The sequence below is a fragment of the Culex quinquefasciatus genome, chromosome 2 (genome assembly GCF_015732765.1).
Source record: "Culex quinquefasciatus strain JHB chromosome 2, VPISU_Cqui_1.0_pri_paternal, whole genome shotgun sequence".
NCBI lineage: Eukaryota > Metazoa > Arthropoda > Insecta > Diptera > Culicidae > Culex > Culex quinquefasciatus.
Genome location: NC_051862.1, coordinates 89,566,169 through 89,589,623, shown reverse-complemented (window position 1 = coordinate 89,589,623; position 23,455 = coordinate 89,566,169). Strand labels below are relative to the sequence as shown.

At 37.5% G+C, this 23,455-nt stretch overlaps 2 protein-coding genes across 3 annotated transcripts in view; both read right to left on the bottom strand.

The window, feature by feature from the left end:
- Nucleotides 1-8,399, bottom strand: part of LOC6034288 (oxidative stress-induced growth inhibitor 1) — a 66,885-nt gene extending 58,486 nt beyond the window's left edge. The window contains exon 1 of one of the 2 annotated variants that reach the window (XM_038252895.1): nucleotides 8,291-8,399. The gene's annotated coding sequence lies outside the window, so the exon portion shown is untranslated. Of the gene's footprint in view, nucleotides 1-8,002; nucleotides 8,200-8,290 lie in introns of those variants that run through there. The other variant, XM_038252889.1, reaches the window with a different exon arrangement.
- An 865-nt stretch (nucleotides 8,400-9,264) lies between these two features.
- Nucleotides 9,265-15,164, bottom strand: LOC6034286 (nischarin). Its single transcript, XM_001844574.2, has 3 exons — nucleotides 14,121-15,164; nucleotides 9,796-10,320; nucleotides 9,265-9,734 (listed from the first exon to the last, which is right to left on the bottom strand). The coding sequence occupies exons 1-3, from the start codon at nucleotides 14,869-14,871 to the stop codon at nucleotides 9,514-9,516; spliced, it is 1,497 nt and encodes a 498-aa protein (XP_001844626.2). The 5' UTR covers nucleotides 14,872-15,164; the 3' UTR covers nucleotides 9,265-9,513.
- Between the last annotated feature and the right edge of the window lie 8,291 nt (nucleotides 15,165-23,455).

The following is a 23,455-nucleotide window of genomic DNA, read 5'->3' as shown; positions in this document are numbered from 1 at the left end:
TATTTTTGTATTTTGTATTTTTGTATTTTTGTATTTTGTATTTTGTATTTTTGTATTTTGTATTTTGTATTTTTGTATTTTTGTATTTTTGTATTTTTGTATTTTTGTATTTTGTATTTTGTATTTTGTATTTTTGTATTTTTGTATTTTTGTATTTTTGTATTTTGTATTTTTGTATTTTTGTATTTTTGTATTTTGTATTTTTGTATTTTGTATTTTGTATTTTGTATTTTTGTATTTTTGTATTTTGTATTTTTGTATTTTGTATTTTGTATTTTTGTATTTTTGTATTTTTGTATTTTGTATTTTTGTATTTTTGTATTTTTGTATTTTGTATTTTTGTATTTTTGTATTTTGTATTTTGTATATTTTGTATTTTGTATTTTGTATTTTTGTATTTTGTATTTTGTATTTTTGTATTTTGTATTTTGTATTTTGTATTTTTGTATTTTTGTATTTTTGTATTTTGTATTTTTGTATTTTGTATTTTGTATTTGTTTTGTATTTTGTATTTTTGTATTTTTGTATTTTTGTATTTTGTATTTTTGTATTTTTGTATTTTGTATTTTTGTATTTTTGTATTTTGTATTTTTGTATTTTTGTATTTTGTATTTTTGTATTTTTGTATTTTGTATTTTTGTATTTTTGTATTTTGTATTTTTGTATTTTTGTATTTTTGTATTTTTGTATTTTTGTATTTTTGTATTTTTGTATTTTTGTATTTTTGTATTTTTGTATTTTTGTATTTTTGTATTTTTGTATTTTTGTATTTTTGTATTTTTGTATTTTTTAATCTTGGTCTTGCTTTGGTCTTGTTCTGTCACAACTACTCTCGGGTTGTCTCGGATTTAATTTATTTCCTGATTCATTTTAATCAGTAAAAATCACTTGATACCGATAACAAAACGAGACATCATCAGCCAACACGTAACGAAATACCAAGCAAACAAATTAATTCACAATTTCCGCGTTCGGTTCCCCACGTGGGCCAGCTCGTCGCAATCCGCTAGTCATGCATTCACCACGTGTGAGCGTGTTGATAACTGACCTCCGCCACACGCGAGACGAACGAACCAAAATACAAACAAAAACCCAAATCGGCCCTTTTTCGGTGCGGAAAATTCCACTCTGATTTTTGGTTTCTCCCTCGGAGAAGAGCTGATAGCACACTGGTATTTCAGGAAAGAGAGTGCGCAACTCTGTACTTCAAAAAGATGCCAGTCATCCTCGTGTTGGGACTTTGGCCGTTCATATCTTGTCAAAAATCACGTGTAAAGAGCGTTTGTTTACGAAATTAGTAAGATGAGAATAGTCACGTATCACCGCACTTTGTGTGATTCAGAAATGTTATCGAAATTGATTGTGTTTTTATTTACATCTCATTCAGGAAACAAGGAATGATCGATCCACGATTAAATTATCTTCTTTTTGAACAAAACAACTCTACAATCTTACAGAGTTTTTTCAAGTAGTAATATAAGAGTTAAAAAAATTGACAAAGAAGTCCTAATTTCAAAACGATCTGAAATAGATTTAAAAAAAAGTATGAAATTTCTTAAATCTTTACACAGCAGACGACTGAGAGTAAAAAGGCCTCGAATTTATTGAAGAGGATAAGGGTTATCTAGAGAAGCTAATTCTCTCGCTCGCACACCATCAATAAATTTATTCATTAGTTTATTGAAACAGATCATATGCATTAATGAATAGTGTTATCCGCGATTTCATGATCAAAAATCCACGAATGACTTTGATCATTATTACGTCATGAAAATTCATAAAATAATGAATAAAATTCAGAAATTCATTAATAAAATTCATAAATTCATGAATTTAAATTCACGATTTCATGAATGCGATTCATGAAATCAATAATAGTATCACAAAAAAGTGAACCGGATTATTCACGAATTAATGGATTAATTCATGGTTGCTGGAATACTTTCAGTTTTGTTAAGATCTTACTGCTAAGTCTGCTAAGGTATCTTGTTCGATTCCCGCTATCAAACAGTTTTGTTTTATTTTTGTTACCTCTTTTTGCTGTCTCTTTATACTCTCGGTTTGAGATCTTTTTTCTCTCGAATTGGAACTTGACTTAACTTAAGTTTAAAAAGATCTTTCCCAGATCAATATCACGTTGATTTCATTAGTTCAATTCACTTGCGTTCCCCGCTCGAAATCACCCGAATTCCTTGCGTCAGGCCAGTGACATTTCGACAGATTGCTTTTATTTTTAGTCTTACATGAGGATGTAAATATCTCACCAACAACAGCTTGGTTGTTACCCGAGAGGGCGCGAACGAAAAGTCTCGTTTTCTAATGTCGCGTGTTTCTCCTACTTCCTTCGAGAAGTGAGAACAAAAAACAGTTAACAAACTGAGTGTTGTTTTAAGAATAAGCCACAGGACACACGACTTTGTTTGTTGAAATTAAATCACCCATCTTCCGCCCAACACGAAGCAAAGTGATGGGAGAGGATGGTGAAAGTAGCTTTGATAACCTTTTCCTTTTTTTTTTGCTAAAATAAAATGATAAGTTGGAATGTTTACGACGCTCCTTGGGAGAAAAGCAACAGTCATGTTTCTGATTGTTGCCAACAACACTTTGTGTTCGTTTTTGTAGAAAATCAATTCAGATGGGTCATAGGTTAAGTTTCGTTACTCAATCGCTCAAAAATAAATTCTGCCTGAAGATTGAGACTTAACTTGAACTTTATTGTCATACAAACTTTGGGCCAGCAGGACTGACTAAGGTGACGGCAAACTCGCCAACGATGCTGTTTCACACAAAGTGAAACACCATCGGAGGGCTATTTATAACCATCCGGCAAAAGAGGGTTGTATTTTGTAAACACAGGGGCTATTTTCAGCACTTGCCACAATTCATAAAGTTGGGATGAATGTTTGATAAGGATAAGGACTGATTGCGTCAACTTGAATCTCAATTTTAATTAGTTAAACTTTTTTGAGTGTGTACTACCAGCCCTGCGGTTGACAGTTGCTTACCTTTAGCAATATTTGCCTTGACTGCGTCATCAATTTAAACAATGGTGAAGGTAAGGTTTGTTTCAAATATAACCTGTATATGATTTAAAACTTCTATCGAAAAGATTTACCAACCACAAATAGCTGGACTTTACAACTTTGTTTTCGCTCAACCTGTCTGCTTTCATTGACCCCATTGGCTTTTGAAGTCCCCACTTGAAGACTCTAGCAAACTTCGCACCACAATATTTCATTTTTGGCCCGTTTTATCTTCCGCAAACGATGGAGGCGCATTTCGCATAAAAAATTCGCGCACACCTGTCTGGGAAATGGCCCCGAATGAAAGGCCACTTTTTTTTTCCTGGACATTATAAACAAATGACGAAGACTTTCCAAAAATACAATCGAGGCGTGACTTTTAATGATTTCGCATACAACATGACGGGAGATTTTGGTGGTTTTTGGGGTGAGATGCACGTAAGAGAGACCCTCGAGAATCTGTGACAATAAATCACCGGTCGAAAAACGAGCGCGCGCGTCCAGCAGTTAATAAAACCACGGCGGTGCACATGCTGGCACGAGATTAATGGTCCATTTAGGTGCTAAAGTGGCATATGGTGGCCAACTTTGCTATGGCTTCATTACAAGTGAAATGCTTCAAATCTTGAAATGTTGAGACTATTTTCAAATTGATTCCACAATTTTCTGATCTTCAAATTTACGAATTTTCAAATCATTGTATTTCAAAAACTATGATCTCCCAGAAAAAAATTTTCAAGGAAAATTTTCTTAGAAAGTGCAAATCATACCGTTACATATGCTCACCTCCCATCACCCAACTATCGTTGCAATGCCCCGAAAAGTGTGTCAATGCCATGTGCGGTTCCGTTGTTATCAAGATAATGATACCACGCGTGATGAAAATTGCAGTTTGCTTTGAGGAAACGAGGAAAAATAGATGCATTCGATTGCATTTCACCTTGGCTGTTGCTAGAATTGCTTGCTAACAGAGTGCATTTTGATTTTAGGGAATTTAATTAAAAAAAAACGAATATTAAAAAAACTAATACTGCCCATAAAAATAATCTCTCTAACATTTCCTATTTTTTAAATTTTTCATTTTTCGAGAGAGACGTACCATCCTGCATTTTGCGTGGACATTTTGCAATAACTTAGGCAATTTCCACAATATTTTTAAACAAATCACCTTCAAATTTGTCTTTTAAACTTAAAAATCAAAAAATCTCATAGAAATCGCATGTTTTTTTATTTCAGTGTATTTTTTCAGAAACACTGTAATATTTCTTACAAAGCTCTGTCCAAAAATTAAGGTTTTAAAATATCTCCCGAAGTACCAAGTTATCCAACAAGGTTTACCGAGTTGGATAAATACGACGAGTGTTAAAAAAATCAAGCTTTCCAACGAGTTGCTTACAAATTTTTTGCAATTCCAAAAAACGCTATTTAAATGGGGTAATTCTCCGCAAACTCACACGGAATCGGAAAAGTTGCCCCGACCCCTCTTCGATTTTCGTGAAACTTTACTCTAAGAGGTAATTGTGTGTCCCTGATCACGAATCTGAGTTCCATTGTTCGATATCTCGTGAAGAGATAAAAATTTGGTGTCAAAGGGACTTTTGTGTAAAATTGGACGCCCGATTTAATGGCGTCAAATTTCCGAAAAACGTATTTTTCTTTAAAAAAAAAGTTTCAAAATCGGGATCACTCATATCTAGATAAATAACCTATAAATAGTATATTTAAATGAAAAATTAAATGAAATAAAATACGATGTGTAAAATGAGTAATACTCCACCAATATTATTTATATTTTTGAATTGGAAGCCATTTTGTGTCAATGACATTGCCTCCAAAGGTCGAATTTTGCCTTTTGCTCGTAAGACAGAACGTCTCCAAAGGCCGAATGTATCGAATGGCAGAATGATGATGGAATTTTGAATTTAGTTCATATTTTCCGATTTCCATTGATACAAGTAATACAGGCAATTGTATTGAAAATTTGTTCAACTTTTCGAGAAATAAAATATTTTGGGGGCAAAACAACACCTTTTTTCCAAGAAAAAAAAACATAACTACAAAATTTCTATCCTTACTTTTATATGGCTCAAAAGTTGCGGTTTTTGTCTACTAAAACAAAGCAAAAAAATTCAAAAAATAAAAAAAGAAGTTTTTGAAAAATTGATTTTTTTTTTGTTTAAAAAACATTTTTTTTGAACAGTCTGCATCAATACCTAAAACTTTACCAAAAACACTGAATCGATTAGAAAATTCCTTCAAAAGTTACATATTTTCGAATATCTCGACGGTAACATTTCAAAATGCATCATGTTCATTTTGACACTTTCTGGGTTATTGCATATTCTGAAAGTACTCCTAATAAGCTACCTCTCCAACAAAAATGAGCAAAAGTTACTTCAGTAAAGTCTGTTTAATCATGATTTTAAATAAAGTAACATAAACAAAATCTCTGCCATCAGCAGTCCCTGTCAACCTGTCAAATAAAAGACTACATGAACCTCGCGACGAATAAAGCGACGCCAACATTTCAAAAAGCATCATGTACAAACCATGCGTTTTGAGAAAAACGCATTTGAATGTTGAGCATCCATTTTCAATTCCCATTTTAATATAAAAGCAAAATAAGATGTTCTAATGATAACAAACGATGAAAAACGTTGCTTTTATTGATACTTGATCATCCAAATTCAATAAAACATCATTTCCGTAATTTTATTTGAGAAAAAACAAATATAACTTCTTTTGAAATCACCAACGTCTATATCACCCTGCTGTCATTGAGGGGGACGCTTTGTTATGATTCGTTTTTCTTCGCCGAATGTACATGGCGCTTTGTTCATGTTGCTTTTTTTTCGTCACGAGGTTCATGTAGTCTTTTGTTTGACAGTTTGACAGGGCTATATAAACAGGGACTGCTGATGGCAGAGATTTTGTTTATGTTACTTTATTTAAAATCATGATTAAACAGACTTTACTGAAGTAACTTTTGCTCATTTTTGGTGGAGAGGTAGCTTATTAGGAGTACTTTCAGAATATGCAATAACCCAGAAAGTGTCAAAATGTACATGATGCCTTTTGAAATGTTACCGTCGAAAGGATCATGAAAAAAGCACCATGTATATTCGGCGAAGAAAAACAAATCATAACAAATCGTCCCCTTCAATGACAGCAGGGTGATATATAGACGTTGGTGATTTCAAAAGAAGTTATGTTTGTTTTTCTCAAATAAAATTACGGAAATAATGTTATTTGAATTTGGATGATCAAGTATCATTAAAAGCAGCGTTTTTCATCGTTTGTTATCATTAGAACATCTTATTTTGTTTTTATATTAAAATGGGAATTGAAAATAGATGCTCAACATTCAAATGCGTTTTTCTCAAAAAGGATGGTGTGTACATGATGCTTTTTGAAATGTTGGCATCGATTTACGTACCGTCATTGGGTGTCAGTGACATTGGGTCTGGGTAGAGGGTGACGAGCGGGAATTCCCGGGAAAAAATTCCCGGGAAATCGGCCATTTTTGGTCCTCTCGATTCCCGGGAAATTTTGTCGAGACTCCCGGGAAATTTTAATTATATAAATATCGAAGCAAATCGAAGCTAACCAGAAAAAAACATTTGAAAATTTGAAATTGTTTAGAACATTGCATGTTAAATATAAGATGTTCAAGTTCGAATGACCAATATTGGCATTAATGCTTCTCTTATCTTCTTATTCAGAAAGAAGAAACTTATCAAAAATTCCAATAACTATAATTGAGAGAACTTAAAATAATGTGGATTCTATAATTTACCTTAAAGCATATTTAGCTGTTAGACTCCAGGAAGGAAGTCTAATATTTTTTAAATATATTTTTTTATTTATTATTTCTAAGAGGGAAAAGCCTTTTTAAGATCAGTATAATTTCCATATCCTCATTCAAGCATAGCAATCCTTATAATCTAGTTTTTTTAATTCTTAGTAATTTAATTTCGCTTTCTTTCATGTCAATAAGTCATTTTGTGTTTCGCTTCAACCTCAATATTAAATTATATTTTGGAAGAAAAAAACTTTAAACATTCGGGTTTTCCTGATTACTATTTCTTCAATGAATATTTACAGTTGACCTTAAAAAACAATTTTAAATTCTAGAGTTTTTTTTATTAGGTACTATAAACATATGAAAGACAACAGTTTATTGGTCCTTTTTTTTTAAAAAAAAACTCTGGAATTGTTGTTTTGAGTCGCTATTTATCAAATTGCAAAAATCCCGATATTGGGAAATCATATTAGCTATTTTTTTACTTCACAAAAATCTAATAATAAGTTCGAACAACAAGTTGTATTTGCAGATTCAGGAAAAAAAATAAAAGGTAGATCAAACCTAGTTCCCAAAAATAATGAGGCTACTAATTATCGTTTCATAGAAAAAGTATGAATAAATCGTAACTGAATTCATTGAAAAGAAACATATTTATAACTTTTCTTTATACATTATTGGCACTATTGGCATAGTTAAAAACACTCCCGGGTCCCGGGAATTTCCGGGAAATTTCCAAATTCAACTCTCGATTCCCGGGAAATTGGAAATCTCGAGAATCGTCACTCTCTAGGTCTGGGGGTGCGATTGGGTCATACAAATGCTGAAAATTGTATGACCCAATCTCACCCCGCAAACCCCCTCTGATGACGGAACCATTTTTGTAGAGACAGCTGCCAAAATTGTATGGAGCCTCGCATGGATAAACCGATGACACAAAAAGGCTTCTTCGCAAAGCGAGAACGAGGACTTAGTGCACCTTATGCTTCAAATCTGATGCAAACTATACTTTCCCATAATTTCGCTGCTGGCCAGGATATAGCTTTTTTTGTTTAATGAATTATTATGTTGTAAACATACAGGCTCTCGTCACAAATCAACCATCAGTTTACAAATTACAAAAAAAAAAGATCGATCAAGCCTAACTAAATTAGATAGTAGAAATTTCTCGACTTACTGTCTCTAAAATATCTGCCCCGGTTCAATGATCCACTTCGAGGACAAGCGCCACGCTCATTGCACGATGCTTAGAAGTGAAAATTACATAATTTTCAAATCAAGCCAAAGGGCACATTTCATTTAGATCAATGCAGCACATTTTTCAGGTCAAAACAGTTTTCCCCGGAATTCCGCCCTATTTTTTTCTTCTTCCGAGACAAAAATTCCTATCGTGGGCGTGCACCAAATTTCACTTCAATTTTCCTCTAAAAGTATCACATAAATCAAGTTTTTAAATATTTCTTACACTTGAACACCTTTTCACACAACGATTTTGATTCACAACACTGGCGTTTCTTTTGTACATTCGCGGAAATTTTTAGTCCATTTTCTAAGCCGAGCGCAAAACTTGCAGCCGATTGCACCACGATTTTTGAATTTTTGGTGCAGAAAGAAAAAAAAATCGTAAAAATCCAAACAAACAGCTGTCAGCTTGACGAGCCCAGGTGGCGAATTTGATCTCCGGATTTTTGCCCTGATGTTTACACGTTGAAAGGTAGGCAGTCAAGTTTGAGTAATGTTGCTAGGAATTTTGTTAAATCAATTAAAAGTGCATTTCCAATTACACGGAAAACTTTTGTATTGAAAAAAAACAACAGTCTAGAAAAGTAAGACGTTCTTTCAGTTTTATTGTGTTTTCAAGAGAAAATTTAGGTTTCAAATGATTCCTTATATTTTGTTTAAGGGTTAAGGCTAGTATGCTTTACGAACAGCAGAACAAAGGAGAGGGAGCGATTTCTTGGAGCTTTTCTTCACTCTCTCTGACTTGCTGCGCTACCGCTGCTGCACATTTGATTTTTTTTCTTGGTCGGTTCCTTCCGAAGTGCGTATACCACTTTAAGCGGTATACGCACTTCGGAAGGAACCGGTCAAGAAAAAAATCAAATGGGCAGTGGCGGCAGCGCAAGCAAGTCAGAGAGGGTGAAGAAAAGCCCCAAGAAATTGCTCCCTCTCCTTTGTTCTGCTGTTCGTATAGCTGTTTCTTGACCCCTTTCCTTCCGATCTGCATACTAGCCTTTAAGCGGTATATGCACTTCGGAAGGAAACGGTCAAGAAAAAAAATCAAATAGGCAGCAGCGGCAGCTAAAGCAAGCCAGAGAGGGTGAAGAAAATCCCCAAGAAATCGCTCCCTCTCCTTTGTTCTGCTGTTCGTAAAGCTGTTTCTTGACCCCTTTTCTTCCGATCTGCGTACTAGCATTTAAGGTCAATAAAAAGACAGGATTAGGCTACATAAAATAAACGTAATATTTTATTTACACGAATGTTTTCAATGAGCATACAGTAAAACAATACCATTTCAAATGGAAGGGGCAAAACATCTTTAAATGTTGATATACTATCGAATAAATTGCACTATCACAATGTAAAACATACACTTAACTTAGCGAATATAATAACCGATAAAAATAGACACGACAATAGAGATTAAATAAAAAACATTCATATGTAACAACCCAGCTCAACTGGTCGTTATCTGGTCCCGTTGCTCGTTCCGGCCACTGCCTGCTGCTGCTGCTCTTCCTCGTCCGGAAGCAACAAACTGTGCAATTTACGTTGCGAGGCTTGCGCCGAAATGCGCAACGCCGACAGCACCAGGGCCGTGTCGTACTCCGTCTGGTTGCCCTTCTCGTTGTCCAGATAAATTTCCTGGAGGCGGTCTCCGAAGCGGGACAGGACCCGAGCGCGATAATCTAGAATTAAAAAGTAGATTTAACATGTGATTTAATAGGTTTTTGACGATCTCTCTCTTACCGACACTTCCGGCGACGGGATTTCCCATCAGACGGAGATTCTCCAGCAGGGGAAGGTTTCCAATGTGGTCGATTTCGCTAATTTGTTCAATCTGGTTGCAGCTCAGATCCAGGTTCACCAGCGAGTACAGCTTGGACAACCCCTCGAGCAGTCGAATCCGGTTCTGGGACAAATTCAAGCTGACCAAATTGCCCAGCTGCAGGTGCCAATCGATGCACTCGCTTATCCGGTTGCACCGTAGACTCAACGCCTGCAGATTGTTCAGCGCGCTCAGGTTGGCAATGCACTCGATCTGATTCTTGTCCAGCACCAGGTCTTTGAGATTCGGAAACAGTCGGATCGTAAAGTCGATTTCCGTCAGCTGATTTTCCTTGAAGACGGCGTGCCGCAGATTGCGCCACTCCTTCGACCGGTCCAGCTCGGTGACGGTGTTTTTGTGGATGTCGTCGCACAGCGCGATCTGGCGAATGTGTTTGATTTCGCTTTTGTACACCTCGATGCGGACCAGGCTCTCGCAGAGGCCACCTGTAAAAAATGGCAAGGATTACATGTTTAAACTCTTAAATCCTTAAATTCTTAAATTCTTAAATTCTTAAATTCTTAAATTCTTAAATTCTAAAATTCTTAAATTCTTAAATTCTTAAATTCTTAAATTCTTAAATTCTTAAATTCTTAAATTCTTAAATTCTTAAATTCTTAAATTCTTAAATTCTTAAATTCTTAAATTCTTAAATTCTTAAATTCTTAAATTCTTAAATTCTTAAATTCTTAAATTCTTAAATTCTTAAATTCTTAAATTCTTAAATTCTTAAATTCTTAAATTCTTAAATTCTTAAATTCTTAAATTCTTAAATTCTTAAATTCTTAAATTCATAAATTCTTAAATTCTTAAATTCTTAAATTCTTAAATTCTTAAATTCTTAAATTCTTAAATTCTTAAATTCTTAAATTCTTAAATTCTTATATTCTTAAATTCTTAAAAATTCGCAATTCGCAATTTTCAGTGTAAGAACGGGCCTTGACCGATCTTATGCACCAGGTTCCCGACGAACACGCACTGCCCTTACACCTACATCTCACCCTTGCTCTGAGTCAGTACGAGCAGCACGCTAGAACACGCTTTGAGTGTTCGTGCCAGGCATGCACACCTTCTTTTCCGGTTACGCATTTTAACTCGGCCGGGGTGGTACATTACGTAGGGTTTGATGTAAGTATAAGCGCCTAACCATTTATAGTGTGCCTATCAATTTTCAGTAAAGCAAAAACTGTTTAATTTTTAGTTTGAATTCAAAAACTAATTGTTATTTTACTGTGTATTGTTTTCTCCTGAAATCTTTCCTAGTGTTGAGTCGTGTTTATCTGTTGCTATTTCTTCTGTCGCGGTGTTTTGTTACAATGTTTTGAACCTAAGCATGTTATTAAAAAGTTTACCAAAAGTACAATAACGTTGTGTGTGACTTTGATCATTCAATATATTGAGTAAGGACTCAAACCTTACTTGTTTGAAGAAAAGGGCGTAGATTAAAACAATAGACAATAAAGGAAAGCAAACTACATAAAGTTCGATACTGAAAGAATAAGTGTATGTTGAAGGAAAGAAGAGTAAAAGCTGTATGAAGTAGATTAAAAATATAGGCAATAATTTATGAAAAAAGCTATCTGATAAAGGATAAATAATATCATATAAGCTTAGATAGCATTAATGACAACTTCATGAGCCGATTGGGGATGTTAGGGAAAACACATAGCAGTTAAAACTGGCAAATAAAGTAGAGGAGACTTGACAGATAAGTGAAACAGGACTAAAGTAGTTGGAGATAAGAAGAAGAGATACTCCGAGTTGCGATGTTCTAGGTACATCCACAACAGTTCGTTCAACATGCTGTGGATCAAAACAATACCTTCTACAATCACAAATTACTTCCCTTTCCCACATTGCCGCTTTATGATGTAGTCCATGCTCTGCAAAGAAAGGGATGTTAGTAAAATATAAACACTTTAAAATAATGATACAGTTACTTTCGTGAACCTGAGTGACATCAGGGTTTCTTATGTTGTTGCTGTTGTCTCCAGTGTGATAATATCACTCCAAAGTGGTTGTCGTGGTGTAATCGTTCTCCAACCGCAGGCCCAGACACGACATGAAAATGGAAGCAAACAAAAACAAAACAAAACAAAAACAAAAAGATGCATTAGTATAAGAAAATAAGAGAAACGAAAGATCATGCAATCAAAATAAAATGGTGGATAGTAAACAGAAGCAGAATTAGAAAATCAGTTATACATAATAAAGAAATAGAAGATAGATAGTAGCTGAAAGTGGAAAGAAGAGAAACCCCGTATTGCGATGTATCAGGTACATCCACAACAGTTAACTCAACATGCTGTGAATCAAAACAATACCGTCTACAATCTTCCCTTCCCACATTGCGCATCCCTTTCTTTTGGCCGTCTCTACTCTGATCCTCGCTGGTCAAAGGTTTACGAGTTCGTTTCCACAGGCCACCAGCAAGGTCACGTGTTGTCATCATGATGACGAAACCAAGCCAACGTGGAGGTAAGAAAATGGGTAACTTGCAAGGAACCAGAGCAGCTGTTTTGACCAAGGTCTAGGTCAGCTAACAGCACTACGGGTGTAGTTCCGCTCCTTCCAGGATGTTCCTCACCGGGTGTCAACCGAAAAGGTATCATTTCACCCTTGGCCTGCATTCTTAAATTCTTAAAAATAAAAGAGAAATTGTGCAATTTTAACAAATTTCAGATATTCTGATTTTAAGATTTTCTGGATGTTTTTAATTTTGAAGTTTTAAAATTCAGTTTTTTTTCAGTTTCTAAATCACTGTTCAAATTCGGCACATGAAATAAAGTTTTTTTTAAACCATTAAAATGCATAAAAATCTATTTCTTGAAAACGGATTTTATGATCGATTTGGTGTTTTCGACAAAAGTACGGAGATCGGAAGGAACGCGGTCAAGAAAAGTTGCGCATTCATTTCGTGATCCCCTCCAGAAAAGTTGACAGTTAGATTTGAGCGTGTGAGACGGTGCGCGCGCTTGAGGATTTTGGGAGAAAAAATATTAAAAAATAGAATGTTAAATTAAAAAAAAAACAGAAATTTAAAATACATAAACTAAAAGATTCAAAATTGAAAAAATATATAACAAAATAGATAGATTCACTAATTCAAACATAATTTAAGGGTTCATTTTTGACAGAATTAAGATTTTCCCGAATGACTTCTGGAACTTGAGTTTTACTTAAAGAATACTTCTGGATTTTTTTTTTTTTTTAAATGGTCCAATAAACCAAATTTCCAGTTTTTGCTTTTTGGGTGTTTTTGGAACCGCCTTGAGTCAGGGGTATTAAAAAACACCCAAAAAGACTCCAGACTTGACTGTCTTCCTGCTAACTTGAAGACAGTCAAGTCTTGAGCCTAGAGGAGATACCACAATTATCATTAATCAAACAGATCTCCAACACTAAGGCTACCAACTCTTGCTGAGCAAAAATCTGTACACCTTGCCGATATGAAACCATGGTATAACAAAAACTGTCAATGAATTATTTAGATAAATTAAATTTAATAAATCAGATAATTAAAAATATAAAACTGTGTCGTTTTTACAACTAACAAATTTCACAAAATGCTATCAGAGTGCTTCTGACTTGCATGTTTAAAAGTATTCATAAAAAAAACCGTGATTTGAATCAAATCATTATGTTCTTCAATTTGTTTTTGTTAAACGTTTAAAAGTTTAAGAAATGTCAATTTTGCTTTTACGAATAATATCGTTCTTAGTGTTTTCACGAACACTTTTCCAGCGTTTTTTTTTTTTATTGAAAAGGTCCTATAGCATGTGAAACACAACAGTTTATAGGACCTTTAAAAAAACTCTAGATTTGTTAAATGTTCAAATGTTTTCACAAGTTTTAGAAAGCCTGTAGAAATGGAATATATTTAGGAAGGAATTTCTAAAAGAACAATTCTAGAGTTTTTTTTTTAAAGGTCCTATCAACATATGAAAGACAATAGTTCAAAAACTCTAGAAATATTGATAATCAAGTTTGAATTGAGGAAACTCCGGAATACTCTTACTTTTTAAATCAAACTCACAGAAAAATAAAAATTTCTAGTTAACAAAAGCTTCGACCAAATCAAAAAAGCAATTCAATGATTAAAAAGTTGTTAAAATTCCGTACAAATCCGTATTATGCGTAAAATTCCCTACAAAAATTCCGGCCTGTTAAAAATCCGCGAAGAGGTTCGAAAATCCGTATGGTAAGGAAAAAATCCGTACAGTTGGTAGCCTTATCCAACACTCACCAACATTCTCAATGTTCTCGGTCGAAATGCCATAAATGAGCAGATTTTTCAAGCCCTTGAACACGCTCAGCTCGTAACGCAGCTGCGAAGGAATCAGATTGCTGCTTGCTATCGGTTTATGCAGCGCGTGCGGAATGTACTTTTCCGAATCGTCGTCGTACAGAATCATCGGCAGGCTGTTCTTGGTCGGCAGCACGATGACCGTCTCCAGCTGGGAGCAAAAGTCCATAATGTGGGAAAAATTCAGCGCGCTGTCGGCGGCCTCGGTCGCCGGACAGGGCAACTTTAGCCGCTCGCTTATGGCGTGCAGCTCCAGCACGGAAAAGCCGTACTTTTTCGACTTGGCCAGGAAGGTTTCGCCGCGCAGGAAGAACGAGCAGGCCAGGTTCTGTGCCAGAAAGATGATGTCGTACCGGTGGAACTCGAGAAATTCCACAAACTCCCGCGGCATGGTCACCTTCAGGAAGATCAGCATCTCCTTCAGGTACTGCTCCAGCGCTTCCTGGCGCTTCTTCAGGAAGGTCGGGCTTCGATTTCCGATCACCTTCTTCGGTGGCAGTTTGTCCTTGGCTACACTTCGCTCCTGGACCAGCTTGCTGTGCAGGTCGTCAAAGTCTCGGTACCGTCGGTTCACGGTCCACATGACCAGGCCGCACTTGACCATCACCTCGTAGTAGTTGACCCCGTCGACGGTGATGACCCGCGGGATCGAGATGCTGGTTTCGCTCGCGTGCAGCTCGTAGTTGGACATTTTTCTGAAGGCTTTATCGAGAATGATTCTATTTCTACAGATTCCAAGGTCAGCAAGTGGCCCACTATCTCCACTCTTGTGGGGGCGTTACGCAAGGGCACTCGTCGTTGGAGCAGCTGGTCCTACCGAATACGCTTTAAATAAAGCAAACGTTTTGAACAACAATTTCAACTGGTTTTCCATTAAAAAATGGGTTGATAAAACTAAAAACTCAGGTAAATTTGGGACAAAAAACTGTGAATCACAACAAAGACTTCGATTGGAAATTAATTTGACATTTCAGAGTTGTTTTGATAACGATACACGTTTCGAAGAAAGTGGGCGAAAATCATTTCAACTTTACACAAAACTTTTCGAGTCAAACGAAATTTACCACCTAGGTTCTCAGTTTGAGTTGAAGTTGACTTTGTTTTCATCAGAGTGCATTCAGATTTCAGCGCCGTAAATCCGTTAAGTCACATTTTGGCGCCAAACTTGATCATTTCCAACTGTTTTTGGGACACGTAAAGGTAAGTTTTGAAAATAGTTTGATTTCACGCAAATCCTCAGTCGAGACCCTTGCAGATTACTCCGAAATGACGGGCAGATTAACTTCTCACTACCGGTTCGTGGACCTGTCCGCGGCAAGCCGCTGGGAGGGCCTCGTTAACAGCGACCAGTTTGCGGATGTGATCTTCCGGGTGGGCGAACCGGGAGAGCTGATGTATGGCCACAAGGCCATCCTCGTGCAAGCCAGCCGAGTGTTCCGGACGCTGTTCGGTGAAGCGCCGCCAGGACAGGCGATCCCGATCGGGGACATTGAACCGGCCACCTTCAGGGAACTGCTGCGGTACATGTACGCCGACCGGATTACCGTGACGCTGAAGAACGCGGTGGATGTTCTCTACGGAGCGCGCAAGTATCAGCTGTGGACGCTGACCGAAATTTGCCAGAACTATCTGCGGTTGAAGCTGACCGAGGCGGATGTGTTGAACGTGTTTGAAGCGAACCGACGTTACGAGCTGGACTGGGTCAACCGGATCTGTCTGGGCATCATTTGCGACAACCCGATTCAAGCTTTTGACGACGAATGCTTCTGGAAGCTGTCCGGAAAATCGGTGGAGTTGATTGCCTTGCGGCAGGTCATGAATTGCCAGCCGGATCAGCTTCTGACGGCGATCAAGAAGTGGATAAAGATCAACAGGAATGCGTTTGAGGAGGGAACCCGGATCATCAACGTGGCTCGAGGACAAAAAGACCGCACTGTAATGTGCAAAAAGATGCACAACTTTGCGGCCGGCCTCTACGTGGACAACAACACTCGATCGTCCACCAAGTTCATCCTGAAAATCGACTCCGGCAAAGCAATCTCGATCTACGGCGTTGGCATTTGCATCAAATCGAAAAAGTGCCCAGCAGCCATCGAGCTGGACATTACCGTGGAGCGAACATCGAACGGCAAGCTCACCAGACCGCTGATCGCCCCCATGAAGCGCACCGTGACCGCCCAAGCAGCGGACATCCACGTGGAGGAGTTGCTGTTCAAGAAGTTGGCCATTGGCAATGGTACTTCGTGCAGCGTCCAGATCCAAGTGACGCACCAGCGCGGAACGACGCTGTACTGCTACAAGGGCTTCGAGCCGGAACATCCGGAAGTTGGGCTGCGTTTCGAGAGCAGCACCGGCTATCCGAACACCGGAACCAGCTGTGTGGCTTACGTGCTTTATGATGACCGGAAGTAGTGAGTGCGGAGGTGATTCGTTGACCTTGAGAACTATGAATTTATGAAAGCGAAAAATTTTTGTCTAAAATGCAGCTGTTTTAAAAAAACGATGACTTGAATAAACATGAATTACTCCTAGAGCTTTAGAGGGAGCGTTTTATTTCAGGTCTAACTAAAAAAGAACACTCCCTTTTAAAAATTGGGCGATTTTTTAACAATTCCAAATTGGAGGATTGACTGTGGCTCTAAGAAATCCTAAAACTAAATAAAATTCTTTGTAAGGTTAGTGTAATTTTTTATTGTGAAATACTTTTGTCAATGTTTTCTTAAATTCACTGTCGTTTCAAATTATTCAAGCTCCATCGCTCTTACTTGTAGAAAATGGAGTCATACAGCACGTATGACAGGATGCTGTTGGTGCTGGTCAGCTCGTTTTGCGCATTACGCAATACATAGCTGCTGAAAAAGCGCATTCCCAGGAACAGTTTCTCCGGTTCGAAGTTCTTGAAGCAAAACAGCGGCTCTTTGCCGTGATCCACGTGAACCTTAATTGTACACGTGCTCTCTTTGCCGATAGTCAATTTCTCAAACAGGATTTCCTCGACGCAGAATTTTGCGCTCGGTGTGACGGTTCGCTTCGTTACAAAGGGTAACCCGATTTGGCCAGCGTCGTTCTTGGTCAGGACCACGGCGATGTCCAAAGTTACCGGTTGCAGCACACGTTGAGACTTGATGCATATTCCGAAGCCGTAGATCGAGAGCGGCAACTCTGCTCCAATTTGCAGGACAAAATCAGCATCGGGTTGTGTAATTTGAACTCTTTGAACAAGATGTACCGGATTTCGGGGCCGCAACGTTGGATTTCGTTGCACAACTAAGCGTTGAATCCCCGAAGAGCTCTGGACTACGTTTACGGTGCTGGTGCTGACTATGTTCAGGTAGTGGCCAGCGGAGAAATTGTGCATCTTTTGGCACTTGAAATCACGGTTCTTCTGCTCGCGAATCATGTTGACAATCTTGACCCCCTCCTTCGATTCACCTTCATTGACCCTGATCCACTTTTCGATCGCCGTCAACAGTTGAGTCGTTTGGCAATTCATCAACTCCTGCGAGGCGATCAACTCCACGGACTTCCGGGCAAGCGCCAGAAACCCTTCATCAGAAAAGACCTTGATCGGATTGTCACAAATGATGGCCAGGCAAGCTCCATTGACCTCATCCAGCTCGTACCGGCGGTTCCGATCGAACAACCGCAGCGCGTTCCCCTCGGAAAGATGCGCCATCAAGAACACTTCGCAATATTTCTTCAACTTCATCAATAAGTACTTGTTCGAACCGTACATAAGATCCAACACATTCTCCACCGTCACGTTGACGCGGTCCGAGTACATGTACCGCAGGAGTTCCTTGAACACGGCCGGTTCAATGTCCACGATCGGGATCGCTTGCTCTCGCACGTTCTCCCGTGACTCCCGGAACGCCCCGGCAAACTGGGCCCGGAACATCTCGCTGGCCTCGGCGAGGACGGCCTTGTGGCCGTACATCAGCTCGCCCGGTTCACCGACCCGGAAGGCCACGTCCGCGAACTGGCCGTTGTTGACGAGACGCTCGAAACGATCGAGCGCGCCAAGACCGGTCGATTGAGCGGATGCCGTCGGGTTGCTGGCCATTGTGGGACGGTTTGCTGCAGTTTGAATGTTCTATATCTTTGAAAAATGGTCAAAATTAGGTTTTACACCGTGACGTCATTTGACAGCTCGTGTGCACTGTTTACATGGTCTTCGTCGATTGTCGACGAATTTCCCCGAACAAAATCGACGACCGCATCGAACTGTGCTAAGTCCATGTAAACAGTGCACTCCTTTCTAACCTCCAAATCGAGTCGGCGTAAAACCTAATTGGTTCATTTGAGACACCGACCTACCTTTTCAGGAACGAATACGCATTAAGCTTTTTGGCGCCAAAAACGAGACTTGATAAACGCAAGATACACGGTTTGCAAATTTACTCATGTTTGATCTTAATTCGTTACACGCTCGTTTAGTTTTAACCTAAAGCGTTTGCCCCAAGTTTGCCCAGTCAGTTCAATTGGGTACTAAAGCCCTATGTAAATTTTTATGTACAAAGGTAAAAAACACGATTAAAAACCATTTCTGATCACTTTTTTTTCATTTAAATGCGAATTTTTTTTTTGACAAGACAACATTTTTTCGATGGATCAACTATGGTTCCCTTGGAAAGAGCTGTCGATTAGGACCTTTTCTGTCAAGAAGGAACGCGAGTTTAATTTTTCAAAATTGATTTAAAAATCTATTCTAAACTCTTTGTGGTCGTACAACGGGTCATTGTACTCAGAAAAATAAGCTTTATCGCTGTAAACAATAATATCAGCAATCTAAGCTTCATTTTAGGACCCAATTCGAGTTGGGTACTAAAGCCCTATGTCAATTTGTATGTTCAACGGTAAAAAAACATGATCAAAAACCATTTCTGATCATTTTTTTTTTTCATTTTAATGCAAAAAAAAAAATTGTCAAGACAACATTTCGACGCCAACATTTTAAAAAGCATCATGTACAAACCATGCGTTTTGAGAAAAACGCATTTGAATGTTGAGCATCCATTTTCAATTCCCATTGTAATATAAAAGCAAAATAAGATGTTCTAATGATAACAAACGATGAAAAACGTTGCTTTTATTGAAACTTGATCATCCATTCTATACTTAACCGACTATTCATCTATTCTATACTTAAGAGGCAGTATTTGTAAATATTGCTCGGTTTGTTCTAGAGGTATCGAGGTGCTTCGATTTGGATGAAACTTTCAGCGTTTGTTTGTCTATACATGAGATGAACTCATGCCAAATATGAGCCCTCTACGACAAAGGGAAGTGGGGTAGAACGGGCTTTGAAGTTTGAGGTCGAAAAAACCTAAAAAATCTTAAAATTGGGTCCTAAAATGAAGCTTAGATTGCTGATATTATTGTTTACAGCGATAAAGCTTATTTTTCTGAGTAAAATGACCCTTTGTACGAGCACAAAGAGTTTAAAATGGATTTTTAAATCAATTTTGAAAAATTAACCTCGCGGTCCTTCTTGACAGAAAAGCTCCTACTTGACAGCTCGTTCCAAGGGGACCATAGTTGATCCATCGAAAAAATGTTGTCTTGTCAAAAAAAAATTTTGCATTAAAATGAAAAAAAGTGATCAGAAATGGTTTTTAATCGTGTTTTTTACCGTTGTACATAAAAATTGACATAGGACTTTAGTACCCAATTGCTCGCATTTCCGAAAAAAATCATCAATTCCAACTCTCTTAGTTGCATTCGAAAGGTCTTTTGAAGCACTTCAAAATGAGCTATAGACATCCAGGATTGGTTTGTTTTTTTCTCACAGCTTTTGCGAATTACTGTTAAAAAATGATTTTTTTAAAACCTTAATATCTTTTTGCAACAGCCTCCAACACCCATACTCCCATAGGTCAAACGATAGGTAATTACATGGACTATAAGCCTACGGTGTTAACTTTTTGGCCAATCGCAGTTTTTCTAATAGTTTTTCGATTTTTCTAGAACAAACATTTTACAACGTTAGTTTTTGCCCTGTAGGCCGCCATAGCAGCACTTTTTGGTCTCAATTTTGTCATATTCGGAATCCTCGGACAATTTCACGTAAGTTAGAAGTATTGGAGTTATAGTTTTGATTTAAAAAATAATTAAATAAAACATTTTTGAAAAAAGAAATAGATCTTGTGTACCCTACACACAAAAAAATATTATGGTAATGACAAAAGTAACTTACTTTTGAATTAATAAGTGGTTAAAATTTGCTACATTAAAAGTTTTTTTCTTGTTTTGAAAATGAAAACTTTTACTGCTACAGTTTTTGAAAATCTCATTGCTAACTCATTTAAAAGTTTTAACTTTTAATTCGACTGTATAATTTCTTTCATTTTGTCGTTCTCGTGAAACCGTGTACGTCTAAGTCCAAAATGTAAACAAACGTTTAGGTGATTCCGGTGGTTAGTGAGTGGTGGTCCACGACGTCAATCAAAACAGAACGCGTCCGCAGCCAGGACTTGGACGCGGATACCTTCGAAGGAGGATGGTGCGGAACAAGGTTAAGGGATTAGGGGAAAGTTGGTTTTCAAAAGGATGAGGCCAGCTTCCTGCCGGATCTGCGGCTGTTTCACGACCGAAATGGGAAAGAAGGGTGCTTGGGTGTTTGGTGGCGTTTGTGTTTGATTTTGTTTGTTTTTGTAGGACGCCGTTTATGCGGATGTGATTTGCACCGGTTGTATTCGATAAAGTTAATTTTAACGGTGAGGAGAAGGATCCGACCGAAGAGGGAAACGACGAGAAGCGATCGGAGGTGGTCAGCGCGGATGTTGCACTCGGTGCCGGTGGTTTACGACCATCAGCAGCATTATGTGCCGGAAGTGATGACGGGACAGTGTGGGATGTCCTGAGGGTCTGAAGTCCATTTCTCGGTGCGGGACATGTTTGACGAGTATTACATAAACATCCGGAAGAACAGTTTGCACCAGTTCTGGAAGAACCGTCTGTACGAAAGCCGCAGGTCCTGAAGCTGTCGTACTCGGATTACTTCCAGAGGTTGGAGCGATATCCGACGAACCTGATCAAGAACATCTACCTAGAATACCGAAGAAGTCACCGGTGAGTATTGAGAATGTGTTCAGTGTCTAGCCAATTTAATTTACTTTCAAACTCTTTCAGCAACTCCCGTCCGCAAACTCTCAACTCGCGGCGGCGCAGCTTCGGCCGGATGAACTGGCAACATCTGTGCCATTCTCGAAGGAGGACGATGCGATCGGGAACTATCGGTTCATGCGCTTCACTTCCCAGTCGGAAAACGTCGACTTACCTTCCCGAATTAACACCCAATGGCCAACTCCTCCAAGCCTGTCCTGATGATGGCCGGCAACGAGACTACCCTGTTCTCTACATCGCTGTCGCGCTCCAAAATGTAAGCCGCGATGTTAAGCAGCAGTTTTAATATTAAAATAAAAATAGAAATAAAATCCATCACATTTTTCGAAAATCATCTCTGTAATGTTAAATGTTATTTATTGTTGCCATAAAAAGTTTCTTCTTATAATAAAAGTAAAAAACTTTTACCGATACAACGATTTTGTTCCAGAAGTGCATGGTAGTATCAAAAACTTTCCAACTTTTAAATTAAAAAGTTTGAACTTTCTACGAATATTCACCAACGCGAACTTTTAATCCAACGAACGATCTTTTTAAATTTAGAGTATTTTTTCTTTGTGTGATATGATCAAACAGAAATGATTTCAGCATCTTGCAGAGCAACTTTATTAGAGCTGATTTGCACTAACATATGCTGTTTTGTGACTGATTTGCATTGAAAAGCTAATCTACAGCTGAATTATGATTTCTTTTAATGTTGGATGGTTACTTGGGTGCTGATGGCAGAGATTTTGTTTATGTTACTTTATTTAAAATCCAGATTAAACAGACTTTACTGAAGTAACTTTTGCTCATTTTTTGGTGGAGAGGTAGCTTATTAGGAGTACTTTCAGAATATGCAATAACTCAGAAAGTGTCGAAATGTACATGATACCTTTTGAAATGTTACCGTCGATTTTTTCGATGGATCAACTATGGTCCCCTTGGAACGCGCTGTCACCTTTTCTGTCAAGAAGGGCCACGAAGTTAATTTTTTTAAATTGATTTAAAAATCAATTTTTAATCCATTGTGGTCGTACAAAGGGTCATTGTACTCAGAAAAATAAGCTTTATCGCTGTAAACAATAATATCAGCAATCTAAGCTTCATTTTAGGACCCAATTCTGAAAAGGAATTCAATTGGGTCCTAAAATGAAGCTTAGATTGCTGATATTATTGTTTACAGCGAAAAAGCTTATTTTTCTGAGTACAATGACCCTTTGTACGACCACAAAGAGTTTAAAGTGGATTTTTAAATCAAATTTGAAAAATTAACCTCGCGGTCCTTCTTGACAGAAAAGTTCCTGCTTGACAGCTCGTTCCAAGGGGACCATAGTTGATCCATCGAAAAAATGTTGTCTTGTCATTATTTTTTTTTGCATTAAAATGAAAAAAGTGATCAGAAATGGTTTTTAATCGTGTTTTTTACCGTTGTACATAAAAATTGACATAGGGCTTTAGTACCCAATTTGAATCGTTTCAGAATTCCATTTGAACTAACTGGAAAACAACTCACGATGTTACACTACACGCAAAACGGACATTAGGTATAAATTCCTAATTTTTAGGTATAATCGAACCTGACTGCAATAAGGTATTTTATTACTAATCGGCTATTAGTAATAAAATTACTAATAGCGTTTTAGTACGAGAATTCCTATATTTTAGGTATAATTGTAGAACCAAAATACCTGAATTTTAGGTATTTTCTGGAAAAGTGAGGGAACCAAAATTACTAATATTTAGGTATAATCCAAGATGGCGGACCATTATTATTCCTTATTTCTAGGTATAAATACCTAAATTTGAGGTATTTTCTGGAAAAGTGAGGGATCCAAAATTACTAGTATTTAGGTATAATCCAAGATGGCGGACCATGATTATTCCTTATTTCTAGGTATAAATACCTAAATTTGAGGTATTTTCTGGAAAAGTCGGGGATCCAAAATTACTGATATTCAGGTATAATCCAAGATGGCGGACCATTATTATTCCTAATTTTTAGGAATAAATACCAAAATTTGAGGTATTTTCTGGAAAAGTGAGGGATCCAAAATTACTAATATTTAGGTATAATCCAAGATGGCGGACCATGATTATTCCTTATTTCTAGGTATAAATACCTAAATTTGAGGTATTTTCTGGAAAAGTGAGGGATCCAAAATTACTGA